At 58.8% G+C, this 14,352-nt stretch overlaps 1 protein-coding gene and 1 pseudogene across 3 annotated transcripts in view; one reads left to right on the top strand and one right to left on the bottom strand.

Moving 5' to 3' along the window:
• Positions 1-14,352, top strand: part of Ncald (neurocalcin delta) — a 265,706-nt gene that overhangs the window by 15,001 nt on the left and 236,353 nt on the right. For 2 of the 3 annotated variants that reach the window (XM_063257689.1, XM_063257688.1), the window contains exon 2: positions 10,698-10,733. In XM_063257689.1, coding sequence (XP_063113759.1) covers positions 10,698-10,733 — 36 coding nt within the window. Of the gene's footprint in view, positions 1-10,697; positions 10,751-14,352 lie in introns of those variants that run through there. The other variant, XM_023561768.2, reaches the window with a different exon arrangement.
• LOC111754702 (U4 spliceosomal RNA) lies at positions 13,642-13,799 on the bottom strand (annotated as a pseudogene).

Raw genomic sequence — 14,352 nt, 5'->3', positions numbered from 1 at the left:
GGTCCCACTCAGCAGGTGCAGGGGACGTGAGAGGGTCCCACTCAGCAGGTGCAGGGGACGTGAGAGGGTCCCACTCAGCAGGTGGAGGGGACGTGAGAGGTCCCACTCAGCAGGTGGAGGGGACGTGAGAGGGTCCCACTCAGCAGGTGGAGGGGACGTGAGAGGGTCCCACTCAGCAGGTGGAGGGGACGTGAGAGGGTCCCACTCAGCAGGTGGAGGGGACGTGAGAGGGTCCACTCAGGAGGTGGAGGGGACCATGAGAAGTTCCCACTCAGCAGGTGGAGGGGACGTGAGAGGGTCCCACTCAGCAGGTGGAGGGGACCGTGAGAAGTTCCCACTCAGCAGGAGTAGGGGACATGAGAGGGTCCCACTCAACCGGTGGAGGGGACGTGAGAGGGTCCCACTCAGCAGGTGGAGGGGACGTGAGAGGGTCCCACTCAGCAAGTGGAGGGGACATGAGAGGTCCCACTCAACCGGTGGAGGGGACGTGAGAGGGTCCCACTCAGCAGGTGGAGGGGACGTGAGAGGGTCCCACTCAGCAGGTGGAGGGGACGTGAGAGGGTCCACTCAGCAGGTGGAGGGGACGTGAGAGGGTCCCACTCAGCAGGTGGAGGGGACGTGAGAGGGTCCCACTCAGCAGGTGGAGGGGACGTGAGAGGGTCCCACTCAGCAGGTGGAGGGGACGTGAGAAGTTCCCACTCAGCAGTGGAGGGACGTGAGAGGGTCCCACTCAGCAGGTGGAGGGGACCGTGAGAAGTTCCCACTCAGCAGGAGAGGGGACATGAGAGGTCCCACTTAGCAGGTGGAGGGGACGTGAGAGGGTCCCACTCAGCAGGTGGAGGGGACGTGAGAGGGTCCCACTCAGCAGGTGGAGGGGACGTGAGAGGGTCCCACTCAGCAGGTGGAGGGGACGTGAGAGGGTCCCACTCAGCAGGTGGAGGGGACGTGAGAGGGTCCCACTCAGCAGGTGGAGGGGACCGTGAGAAGTTCCCACTCAGCAGGAGTAGGGGACATGAGAGGGTCCCACTCAGCAGGTGGAGGGATGTGAGAGGGTCCACTCAGCAGGTGGAGGGGACGTGAGAGGGTCCCACTCAGCAGGTGGAGGGGACGTGAGAGGGTCCCACTCAGCAGGTGGAGGGGACGTGAGAGGGTCCCACTCAGCAGGTGGAGGGGACGTGAGAGGGTCCCACTCAGCAGGTGGAGGGGACGTGAGAGGGTCCACTCAGCAGGTGGAGGGGACGTGAGAGGGTCCCACTCAGCAGGTGGAGGGGACGTGAAAGGGTCCCACTCAGCAGGTGGAGGGGACGTGAGAGGGTCCCACTCAGCAGGTGGAGGGGACGTGAGAGGGTCCCACTCAGCAGGTGCAGGGGACGTGAGAGGGTCCCACTCAGCAGGTGCAGGGGACGTGAGAGGGTCCCACTCAGCAGGAGTAGGGGATGTGAGAGGGTCCCACTCAGCAGGTGGAGGGGACCGTCAGAAGTTCCCACTCAGCAGGAGTAGGGGACATGAGAGGGTCCCACTCAACCGGTGGAGGGGACGTGAGAGGGTCCCACTCAGCAGGTGGAGGGGACGTGAGAGGGTCCCACTCAGCAGGTGGAGGGGACGTGAGAGGGTCCCACTCAGCAGGTGGAGGGGACGTGAGAGGGTCCCACTCAGCAGGTGGAGGGGACGTGAGAGGGTCCCACTCAGCAGATGGAGGGGACCGTGAGAAGTTCCCACTCAGCAGGAGTAGGGGACATGAGAGGGTCCCACTCAGCAGGTGGAGGGGACGTGAGAGGGTCCCACTCAGCAGGTGGAGGGGACGTGAGAGGGTCCAACTCAGCAGGTGGAGGGGACGTGAGAGGGTCCCACTCAGCAGGTGGAGGGGACGTGAGAGGGTCCCACTCAGCAGGTGGAGGGGACGTGAGAGGGTCCCACTCAGCAGGTGGAGGGGACGTGAGAGGGTCCACTCAGCAGGTGGAGGGGACGTGAGAGGGTCCCACTCAGCAGGTGGAGGGGACGTGAGAGGGTCCCACTCAGCAGGTGGAGGGGACGTGAGAGGGTCCCACTCAGCAGGTGGAGGGGACGTGAGAGGGTCCCACTCAGCAGGTGGAGGGGACGTGAGAGGGTCCCACTCAGCAGGTGGAGGGGACGTGAGAGGGTCCCACTCAGCAGGTGGAGGGGACGTGAGAGGGTCCACTCAGCAGGTGGAGGGGACGTGAGAGGGTCCCACTCAGCAGGTGGAGGGGACGTGAGAGGGTCCCACTCAGCAGGTGGAGGGGACGTGAGAGGGTCCCACTCAGCAGGTGGAGGGGACGTGAGAGGGTCCCACTCAGCAGGTGCAGGGGACGTGAGAGGGTCCCACTCAGCAGGTGCAGGGGACGTGAGAGGGTCCCACTCAGCAGGTGGAGGGGACGTGAGAGGGTCCCACTCAGCAGGTGCAGGGGACGTGAGAGGGTCCCACTCAGCAGGTGGAGGGGACGTGAGAGGGTCCCACTCAGCAGGTGCAGGGGACGTGAGAGGGTCCCACTCAGCAGGTGGAGGGGACCGTGAGAAGTTCCCACTCAGCAGGAGTAGGGGACATGAGAGGGTCCCACTCAGCAGGTGGAGGGGATGTGAGAGGGTCCACTCAGCAGGTGGAGGGGACGTGAGAGGGTCCCACTCAGCAGGTGGAGGGGACGTGAGAGGGTCCACTCAGCAGGTGGAGGGGACGTGAGAGGGTCCCACTCAGCAGGTGGAGGGGACGTGAGAGGGTCCCACTCAGCAGGTGGAGGGGACGTGAGAGGGTCCCACTCAGCAGGTGGAGGGGACGTGAGAGGGTCCCACTCAGCAGGTGGAGGGGACGTGAGAGGGTCCCACTCAGCAGGTGCAGGGGACGTGAGAGGGTCCCACTCAGCAGGTGGAGGGGACGTGAGAGGGTCCCACTCAGCAGGTGCAGGGGACGTGAGAGGGTCCCACTCAGCAGGTGCAGGGGACGTGAGAGGGTCCCACTCAGCAGGTGCAGGGGACGTGAGAGGGTCCCACTCAGCAGGTGCAGGGGACGTGAGAGGGTCCCACTCAGCAGGTGGAGGGGACGTGAGAGGGTCCCACTCAGCAGGTGGAGGGGACGTGAGAGGGTCCCACTCAGCAGGTGGAGGGGACGTGAGAGGGTCCCACTCAGCAGGTGGAGGGGACGTGAGAGGGTCCCACTCAGCAGGTGGAGGGGACGTGAGAGGGTCCCACTCAGGAGGTGGAGGGGACCATGAGAAGTTCCCACTCAGCAGGTGGAGGGGACGTGAGAGGGTCCCACTCAGCAGGTGGAGGGGACCGTGAGAAGTTCCCACTCAGCAGGAGTAGGGGACATGAGAGGGTCCCACTCAACCGGTGGAGGGGACGTGAGAGGGTCCCACTCAGCAGGTGGAGGGGACGTGAGAGGGTCCCACTCAGCAAGTGGAGGGGACATGAGAGGGTCCCACTCAACCGGTGGAGGGGACGTGAGAGGGTCCCACTCAGCAGGTGGAGGGGACGTGAGAGGGTCCCACTCAGCAGGTGGAGGGGACGTGAGAGGGTCCCACTCAGCAGGTGGAGGGGACGTGAGAGGGTCCCACTCAGCAGGTGGAGGGGACGTGAGAGGGTCCCACTCAGCAGGTGGAGGGGACGTGAGAGGGTCCCACTCAGCAGGTGGAGGGGACCGTGAGAAGTTCCCACTCAGCAGGTGGAGGGGACGTGAGAGGGTCCCACTCAGCAGGTGGAGGGGACCGTGAGAAGTTCCCACTCAGCAGGAGTAGGGGACATGAGAGGGTCCCACTTAGCAGGTGGAGGGGACGTGAGAGGGTCCCACTCAGCAGGTGGAGGGGACGTGAGAGGGTCCCACTCAGCAGGTGGAGGGGACGTGAGAGGGTCCCACTCAGCAGGTGGAGGGGACGTGAGAGGGTCCCACTCAGCAGGTGGAGGGGACGTGAGAGGGTCCCACTCAGCAGGTGGAGGGGACCGTGAGAAGTTCCCACTCAGCAGGAGTAGGGGACATGAGAGGGTCCCACTCAGCAGGTGGAGGGGATGTGAGAGGGTCCACTCAGCAGGTGGAGGGGACGTGAGAGGGTCCCACTCAGCAGGTGGAGGGGACGTGAGAGGGTCCCACTCAGCAGGTGGAGGGGACGTGAGAGGGTCCCACTCAGCAGGTGGAGGGGACGTGAGAGGGTCCCACTCAGCAGGTGGAGGGGACGTGAGAGGGTCCACTCAGCAGGTGGAGGGGACGTGAGAGGGTCCCACTCAGCAGGTGGAGGGGACGTGAAAGGGTCCCACTCAGCAGGTGGAGGGGACGTGAGAGGGTCCCACTCAGCAGGTGGAGGGGACGTGAGAGGGTCCCACTCAGCAGGTGCAGGGGACGTGAGAGGGTCCCACTCAGCAGGTGCAGGGGACGTGAGAGGGTCCCACTCAGCAGGAGTAGGGGATGTGAGAGGGTCCCACTCAGCAGGTGGAGGGGACCGTCAGAAGTTCCCACTCAGCAGGAGTAGGGGACATGAGAGGGTCCCACTCAACCGGTGGAGGGGACGTGAGAGGGTCCCACTCAGCAGGTGGAGGGGACGTGAGAGGGTCCCACTCAGCAGGTGGAGGGGACGTGAGAGGGTCCCACTCAGCAGGTGGAGGGGACGTGAGAGGGTCCCACTCAGCAGGTGGAGGGGACGTGAGAGGGTCCCACTCAGCAGATGGAGGGGACCGTGAGAAGTTCCCACTCAGCAGGAGTAGGGGACATGAGAGGGTCCCACTCAGCAGGTGGAGGGGACGTGAGAGGGTCCCACTCAGCAGGTGGAGGGGACGTGAGAGGGTCCAACTCAGCAGGTGGAGGGGACGTGAGAGGGTCCCACTCAGCAGGTGGAGGGGACGTGAGAGGGTCCCACTCAGCAGGTGGAGGGGACGTGAGAGGGTCCCACTCAGCAGGTGGAGGGGACGTGAGAGGGTCCACTCAGCAGGTGGAGGGGACGTGAGAGGGTCCCACTCAGCAGGTGGAGGGGACGTGAGAGGGTCCCACTCAGCAGGTGGAGGGGACGTGAGAGGGTCCCACTCAGCAGGTGGAGGGGACGTGAGAGGGTCCCACTCAGCAGGTGGAGGGGACGTGAGAGGGTCCCACTCAGCAGGTGGAGGGGACGTGAGAGGGTCCCACTCAGCAGGTGGAGGGGACGTGAGAGGGTCCACTCAGCAGGTGGAGGGGACGTGAGAGGGTCCCACTCAGCAGGTGGAGGGGACGTGAGAGGGTCCCACTCAGCAGGTGGAGGGGACGTGAGAGGGTCCCACTCAGCAGGTGGAGGGGACGTGAGAGGGTCCCACTCAGCAGGTGCAGGGGACGTGAGAGGGTCCCACTCAGCAGGTGCAGGGGACGTGAGAGGGTCCCACTCAGCAGGTGGAGGGGACGTGAGAGGGTCCCACTCAGCAGGTGCAGGGGACGTGAGAGGGTCCCACTCAGCAGGTGGAGGGGACGTGAGAGGGTCCCACTCAGCAGGTGCAGGGGACGTGAGAGGGTCCCACTCAGCAGGTGGAGGGGACCGTGAGAAGTTCCCACTCAGCAGGAGTAGGGGACATGAGAGGGTCCCACTCAGCAGGTGGAGGGGATGTGAGAGGGTCCACTCAGCAGGTGGAGGGGACGTGAGAGGGTCCCACTCAGCAGGTGGAGGGGACGTGAGAGGGTCCACTCAGCAGGTGGAGGGGACGTGAGAGGGTCCCACTCAGCAGGTGGAGGGGACGTGAGAGGGTCCCACTCAGCAGGTGGAGGGGACGTGAGAGGGTCCCACTCAGCAGGTGGAGGGGACGTGAGAGGGTCCCACTCAGCAGGTGGAGGGGACGTGAGAGGGTCCCACTCAGCAGGTGCAGGGGACGTGAGAGGGTCCCACTCAGCAGGTGCAGGGGACGTGAGAGGGTCCCACTCAGCAGGTGGAGGGGACGTGAGAGGGTCCCACTCAGCAGGTGGAGGGGACGTGAGAGGGTCCCACTCAGCAGGTGGAGGGGACGTGAGAGGGTCCCACTCAGCAGGTGGAGGGGACGTGAGAGGGTCCCACTCAGCAGGTGGAGGGGACGTGAGAGGGTCCCACTCAGCAGGTGGAGGGGACGTGAGAGGGTCCCACTCAGCAGGTGGAGGGGACCGTGAGAAGTTCCCACTCAGCAGGTGGAGGGGACGTGAGAGGGTCCCACTCAGCAGGTGGAGGGGACGTGAGAGGGTCCCACTCAGCAGGTGGAGGGGACGTGAGAGGGTCCCACTCAGCAGGTGCAGGGGACGTGAGAGGGTCCCACTCAGCAGGTGGAGGGGACCGTGAGAAGTTCCCACTCAGCAGGAGTAGGGGACATGAGAGGGTCCCCCTCAACCGGTGGAGGGGATGTGAGAGGGTCCACTCAGCAGGTGGAGGGGACGTGAGAGGGTCCCATTCAGCAGGTGCAGGGGACGTGAGAGGGTCCACTCAGCAGGTGGAGGGGACGTGAGAGGGTCCACTCAGCAGGTGGAGGGGACGTGAGAGGGTCCCACTCAGCAGGTGGAGGGGACGTGAGAGGGTCCACTCAGCAGGTGCAGGGGACGTGAGAGGGTCCCACTCAGCAGGTGGAGGGGACGTGAGAGTGTCCCACTCAGCAGGAGTAGGGGATGTGAGAGGGTCCCACTCAGCAGGTGGAGGGGACCGTGAGAAGTTCCCACTCAGCAGGAGTAGGGGACATGAGAGGGTCCCACTCAACCGGTGGAGGGGACGTGAGAGGGTCCCACTCAGCAGGTGGAGGGGACGTGAGAGGGTCCCACTCAGCAGGTGGAGGGGACGTGAGAGGGTCCCACTCAGCAGGTGGAGGGGACGTGAGAGGGTCCCACTCAGCAGGTGGAGGGGACGTGAGAGGGTCCACTCAGCAGGTGGAGGGGACGTGAGAGGGTCCCACTCAGCAGGTGGAGGGGACCGTGAGAAGTTCCCACTCAGCAGGAGTAGGGGACATGAGAGGGTCCCACTCAGCAGGTGGAGGGGACCGTGAGAGGGTCCCACTCAGCAGGAGTAGGGGATGTGAGAGGGTCCCACTCAGCAGGTGGAGGGGACCGTGAGAAGTTCCCACTCAGCAGGAGTAGGGGACATGAGAGGGTCCCACTCAACCGGTGGAGGGGACGTGAGAGGGTCCCACTCAGCAGGTGGAGGGGACGTGAGAGGGTCCCACTCAGCAGGTGGAGGGGACGTGAGAGGGTCCCACTCAGCAGGTGGAGGGGACGTGAGAGGGTCCCACTCAGCAGGTGGAGGGGACGTGAGAGGGTCCACTCAGCAGGTGGAGGGGACGTGAGAGGGTCCCACTCAGCAGGTGGAGGGGACGTGAAAGGGTCCCACTCAGCAGGTGGAGGGGACGTGAGAGGGTCCCACTCAGCAGGTGGAGGGGACGTGAGAGGGTCCCACTCAGCAGGTGCAGGGGACGTGAGAGGGTCCCACTCAGCAGGTGCAGGGGACGTGAGAGGGTCCCACTCAGCAGGAGTAGGGGATGTGAGAGGGTCCCACTCAGCAGGTGGAGGGGACCGTCAGAAGTTCCCACTCAGCAGGAGTAGGGGACATGAGAGGGTCCCACTCAACCGGTGGAGGGGACGTGAGAGGGTCCCACTCAGCAGGTGGAGGGGACGTGAGAGGGTCCCACTCAGCAGGTGGAGGGGACGTGAGAGGGTCCCACTCAGCAGGTGGAGGGGACGTGAGAGGGTCCCACTCAGCAGGAGTAGGGGATGTGAGAGGGTCCCACTCAGCAGGTGGAGGGGACCGTGAGAAGTTCCCACTCAGCAGGAGTAGGGGACATGAGAGGGTCCCACTCAGCAGGTGGAGGGGACGTGAGAGGGTCCCACTCAGCAGGTGGAGGGGACGTGAGAGGGTCCAACTCAGCAGGTGGAGGGGACGTGAGAGGGTCCCACTCAGCAGGTGGAGGGGACGTGAGAGGGTCCCACTCAGCAGGTGGAGGGGACGTGAGAGGGTCCCACTCAGCAGGTGGAGGGGACGTGAGAGGGTCCCACTCAGCAGGTGGAGGGGACCGTGAGAAGTTCCCACTCAGCAGGAGTAGGGGACATGAGAGGGTCCCACTCAGCAGGTGGAGGGGACCGTGAGAGGGTCCCACTCAGCAGGTGGAGGGGATGTGAGAGGGTCCCACTCAGCAGGTGGAGGGGACCGTGAGAAGTTCCCACTCAGCAGGAGTAGGGGACATGAGAGGGTCCCACTCAACCGGTGGAGGGGACGTGAGAGGGTCCCACTCAGCAGGTGGAGGGGACGTGAGAGGGTCCCACTCAGCAGGTGGAGGGGACGTGAGAGGGTCCCACTCAGCAGGTGGAGGGGACGTGAGAGGGTCCCACTCAGCAGGTGGAGGGGACGTGAGAGGGTCCACTCAGCAGGTGGAGGGGACGTGAGAGGGTCCCACTCAGCAGGTGGAGGGGACGTGAAAGGGTCCCACTCAGCAGGTGGAGGGGACGTGAGAGGGTCCCACTCAGCAGGTGGAGGGGACGTGAGAGGGTCCCACTCAGCAGGTGCAGGGGACGTGAGAGGGTCCCACTCAGCAGGTGCAGGGGACGTGAGAGGGTCCCACTCAGCAGGAGTAGGGGATGTGAGAGGGTCCCACTCAGCAGGTGGAGGGGACCGTCAGAAGTTCCCACTCAGCAGGAGTAGGGGACATGAGAGGGTCCCACTCAGCAGGTGCAGGGGACGTGAGAGGGTCCCACTCAGCAGGTGGAGGGGACGTGAGAGGGTCCCACTCAGCAGGTGGAGGGGACGTGAGAGGGTCCCACTCAGCAGGTGGAGGGGACGTGAGAGGGTCCCACTCAGCAGGTGGAGGGGACGTGAGAGGGTCCCACTCAGCAGGTGGAGGGGACGTGAGAGGGTCCCACTCAGCAGGTGGAGGGGACCGTGAGAAGTTCCCACTCAGCAGGTGGAGGGGACGTGAGAGGGTCCCACTCAGCAGGTGGAGGGGACGTGAGAGGGTCCCACTCAGCAGGTGGAGGGGACGTGAGAGGGTCCCACTCAGCAGGTGCAGGGGACGTGAGAGGGTCCACTCAGCAGGTGGAGGGGACGTGAGAGGGTCCCACTCAGCAGGTGGAGGGGACGTGAGAGGGTCCCACTCAGCAGGTGGAGGGGACGTGAGAGGGTCCCACTCAGCAGGTGGAGGGGACGTGAGAGGGTCCCACTCAGCAGGAGTAGGGGACGTGAGAGGGTCCCACTCAGCAGGTGGAGGGGACGTGAGAGGGTCCCACTCAGCAGGTGGAGGGGACGTGAGAGGGTCCAACTCAGCAGGTGGAGGGGACGTGAGAGGGTCCCACTCAGCAGGTGGAGGGGACGTGAGAGGGTCCCACTCAGCAGGTGGAGGGGACGTGAGAGGGTCCCACTCAGCAGGTGGAGGGGACGTGAGAGGGTCCACTCAGCAGGTGGAGGGGACGTGAGAGGGTCCCACTCAGCAGGTGGAGGGGACGTGAGAGGGTCCCACTCAGCAGGTGGAGGGGACGTGAGAGGGTCCCACTCAGCAGGTGGAGGGGACGTGAGAGGGTCCCACTCAGCAGGTGCAGGGGACGTGAGAGGGTCCCACTCAGCAGGTGGAGGGGACGTGAGAGGGTCCCACTCAGCAGGTGCAGGGGACGTGAGAGGGTCCCACTCAGCAGGTGGAGGGGACGTGAGAGGGTCCCACTCAGCAGGAGTAGGGGATGTGAGAGGGTCCCACTCAGCAGGAGTAGGGGATGTGAGAGGGTCCCACTCAGCAGGTGGAGGGGACCGTGAGAAGTTCCCACTCAGCAGGAGTAGGGGACATGAGAGGGTCCCACTCAACCGGTGGAGGGGACGTGTGAGGGTCCCACTCAGCAGGTGGAGGGGACGTGAGAGGGTCCCACTCAGCAGGTGGAGGGGACGTGAGAGGGTCCCACTCAGCAGGTGGAGGGGACGTGAGAGGGTCCCACTCAGCAGGTGGAGGGGACGTGAGAGGGTCCCACTCAGCAGGTGCAGGGGACGTGAGAGGGTCCCACTCAGCAGGTGGAGGGGACCGTGAGAAGTTCCCACTCAGCAGGAGTAGGGGACATGAGAGGGTCCCACTCAGCAGGTGGAGGGGACCGTGAGAAGTTCCCACTCAGCAGGTGGAGGGGACGTGAGAGGGTCCCACTCAGCAGGTGGAGGGGACGTGAGAGGGTCCCACTCAGCAGGTGGAGGGGACGTGAGAGGGTCCCACTCAGCAGGTGGAGGGGACGTGAGAGGGTCCCACTCAGCAGGTGCAGGGGACGTGAGAGGGTCCCACTCAGCAGGTGCAGGGGACGTGAGAGGGTCCCACTCAGCAGGTGGAGGGGACGTGAGAGGGTCCCACTCAGCAGGTGGAGGGGACGTGAGAGGGTCCCACTCAGCAGGTGGAGGGGACGTGAGAGGGTCCCACTCAGCAGGTGGAGGGGACGTGAGAGGGTCCCACTCAGCAGGTGCAGGGGACGTGAGAGGGTCCCACTCAGCAGGTGGAGGGGACGTGAGAGGGTCCCACTCAGCAGGTGGAGGGGACGTGAGAGGGTCCCACTCAGCAGGTGGAGGGGATGTGAGAGGGTCCACTCAGCAGGTGGAGGGGACGTGAGAGGGTCCCACTCAGCAGGTGGAGGGGACGTGAGAGGGTCAGACAGGGAGGGGCCAGAGGGACAGAGGTAACAGAGGACTCACAGGAGTCCTGGGCGGGCGGTAGCTCACACAGATTGAGGTCTGCAGGAGTTCTAAGTCCCTGACCATCTACACCCATCTCTCTTTTTACAGAGTGGCCTCTGAGTGGAGCCTGCCGTTTGCTGTGAGGTGAGAGCTGCCACCAGGTAAATGCGAGCGCTTTCCTCCCTGGTCTCCCTGGCAGCGGACCCCAGCCTCTCCTAAACCTCTCCCAGCCTGCGGTAGGCTCTGCGCGATTCCCACTTTCCTCCAGGGAGGAAATACGGGGTTGGGAAGTTCACTAGCTTTGTCTGGGTCTCTGCCTGGATCACAGTGCAAAATAAAACTGGCCAAGAGGAGAGAACCTAAATAGGCACATTGCGTGTGATTAACTGTGATGCTTTCATTTGGTGGCGGTAACGGTGCTGTTTGCCTCTCTCCTGGGTTCATAAGTTTCTTTTTTCTTTCTGGTTTGCTAATAGTTCTTATCAAGAATGGATGCTGAACTTTGTTGAATGCTTTTTAATATCTACTGAGATGATCAAATGATTTTGTATCTTTTCATCTTTTGTATTTTTTTTAACCTTTATTGATTTTCTAGTGTTAAGCTACCTTTTACTACTGAGAGAAAGCCAACTTGATCAGGGTGTATTTTCTATTTTTGCTATATACGGCACTCCAAGTTTATTTATTTATTTATTGGTACCCGGGATTAAACTCACGACCTTGTGCTTGCCAAGCAGGCGCTTGTGCCACTGAGCTGTATACCCAGCCCCTGTACTCCGAGTGTTAATGTAAATGAGATTGGACAAACGTGTTCTTCCTGGTGTTTCCCTTGTCAGGAGTGGGTTTCCAAATATGGGAATTACCTGATACTGGACTGTGTGGTGGAATTTGGCAATGACACACTTCGAGCTTGATGTAAAAGGGTTTTACCCGCTGATTAGTCTCTGATTTATTTAGTTTTCTAGTTCCTATTGAGTCATTTTTTGTTCAATTATGCGTTTGCTTTTATTGCATGTACACATTTCTGTTGCATTTGTGTGTGCAAAAGGGGAATTTCTGGATTTTCTGCCATATATTCAGCTGTAGAAGGTATTCTCAGTCAGCTTTCCAGTGCAATTGTATTGATTAAAAATTCGCCGTTCAGCCAGGAGTATATGAAGTTTCTGATTTTTCCATCTCCTCGTCAATGCAAGGTGTTTTCGTTTTTATTTCGCTGAAGCTCTCCTTGAGGGTGTGCGGTGGGTAGTGTAGCTTTGTCCCTTCCCCGGAGACTAACGTGGCTGGGAACCCTTTTCATGTTAATTGACTATTTGGATGTCTGGTTTTGTGAAAAGCCTTTTCTAGTGTTTTTAAAAGTGTGAAAAAAATTGGATTGCCTTATCAAATTATCTGTCTTAACTTAATTATAGACATCTTAAAAGAAATACATTCTGCATTTAAAGTCATGGTAGGATATATGCATTACAAATATTTTCTCTTTCCTTTGATTTGTATTTTTACTGTTAAGGAACTAAAATTCCTTTAACAGAGTATAAATTATCACTTTTCCACTTGTAGCCTGGCCCACTGTGTCCTGTTTTAAAAGATCCTGGCCTTACCCCAAGATTATGAAGTTGCTTTATGTTCTGAAAGGTGCATTGTTTTACCTTTACACTGTGCTCCTTAACCCATCCGGAGTCCTCTTAATTAGACATGATGTGACCCAGCCATGATTTTGTTTTCCATGTGAATATCCAATTGACCACATGACCATTGCTTTGTCAAAGTACCATTATGTGTTCATTTATTTTAGTTGGGTTTACTGAGGTGTAAGTAACAGCAAAAGTCCCCTCCTAATGCACTTGGTGTGGAAGGTTTTCACAAAGATATGCAGTGGTGTAAGCCCTGCTAGGAGCACGGTGCTGAACATACACCACCTTGGAAGTGTGTTGCAGCCTTAGACCACCATGGTCTGATTGCTTTTCCAGCATATATAAATGGAAGCATAGAGTATGTGGCCGTTTGCTTTAAATTCTGTCCCTTGGCATAATTTTCATTTGCTTTTTGGAAAGTGCCAATAGTTACTCCTTTTCACTGTCGAGTTGATTCCACGGGATGATGACTCCAGTTACCTGTTCACTCCCTGGCACACACCTGGTAATTTACAGGATTTGACTACTGTGAATAAAGCTGTCACAAACACTCATAAACAGCTTTCTTGTGGAGCACATGTTTTTGTTTCTCTTGAACATACTTCTTTTCTGATAGGCCGAAGTTACTGAGGTCTAATTGCACTGTACTGTTCCAGTAACAAGTACAATTTTGACATTGAAAACAAAACCTCCCAATCATCTCCATAATATCTGTGCCGCTTCACATTCCAATCAGCAAGAAATGAAAGTTTGTCTCTCCTTTCAGCATCCCCAGCACTTGGTATTATTCATCTTTTCATTTTGGCACTCAGAATTGACACGTAGCGTTGTCTCATGGTAGTTTTAATTTTCATTTCTCTCATGTTGAGCAGCTTTTCACATGCTTCTTGACCATCTGTGGATCTTCTAAGTGAAGCATCTGTTCAAACCAGTCACCAGTTTTTAAAACTAAATTATTTGTCTTCAAGTAATGGTGCTATTGCAGGAGACATTGTGTGTACAAACCCTTTATCAGGTGTGTGTTTTGCAAATACTTTTTCTCAGCCTCTATCTGTTTTTTCATATTCTAAGAAGTGTCATTAGTTATAGGATTGATGTTAAGGTAAATTTTGTGTCTTGTGTGAAAACATGGTTAGGGTTTACCTTTAGATACGGGTGTAGATTTCCTAGCATGGCGGCTGAGAGCTGGCTTCCTCCTTTGCTTTGCACCTCTGTTTTTCTCTCTACAATGTTCTACAGCTCTCAGGTGTTTTTAAAAATTATTCTTTCTCCCTGAGTTTTGTTTGGACAATTTCTGTTGGTGATTTTACCTTCTCAATACTAGGGATTGAACCCAGAGCTTTCCCACTGAGCTGTACCACCAGACCTTTCTTTACTTCTTATTTTGAGACAAGGTCTTGCTGAGTCATTGAATTGACTGGGCTGAGCTCAACCTTGTGATCCTCCTGCTTCAGCCTCCCAAGAGTGCTGGAGTGATACATATGTACGCCCACATCTATTGCTATTGATTATCTTTAATTAGCAATAATCACACCTTGGATAAACCTCATTGGCTACAATACTGCCACTGCATAAAGCTCTGTTGATTATCTTTAAATTTACTGATTCTTTTGTCATTTACCTGATGATCATACTATCAAAGAAATTGCTCACATCTGACATTGCATTTTTATTTCTGGATCTATTTGATTCTTTTCTATAGTTTGCTTTTCTCTTTTTGCTAGCATTATATCCTGCTTTATTACAACAGCTTTTAGCATATTGATAGCTCTTTCCTTTCTTTTTTCTTTCATTATTATTATTGGTCTTTTTTGAGGCAAGGTTTCACTGTATGGTTCAGGCTGGCCTTGAACTCACTTCATAGCCCAGGCTGGCCTCAAACTTGCAGCGATCCTCCTGCCTCAGCCTCCCAAGTGCTGGGATTCAGGTGTGCACCACAGTGCCTGGCTTTTGATAGCTACTTTAAAGTTTCCTGATTGTTCGAAGGTGTGGAGCATCTCTCTGCTTCTGTGGATTGCTTTGTCTTGAAAGTGGATTTTTTCTTGCTGTTTTGAGGATCTGAGTTTTCACTGAGTGTTGGACAGTGTCTGTAGAAGAACAGTAGGTAATGAAGGAAGTTACGGACGTGCGTC

Source organism: Cavia porcellus, unplaced genomic scaffold (genome assembly GCF_034190915.1).
Source record: "Cavia porcellus strain 051 isolate PalLab524CR breed Dunkin Hartley unplaced genomic scaffold, mCavPor4.1 scaffold_10, whole genome shotgun sequence".
Taxonomy (NCBI): domain Eukaryota; kingdom Metazoa; phylum Chordata; class Mammalia; order Rodentia; family Caviidae; genus Cavia; species Cavia porcellus.
This window is presented reverse-complemented; position numbering and strand designations above follow the sequence as displayed.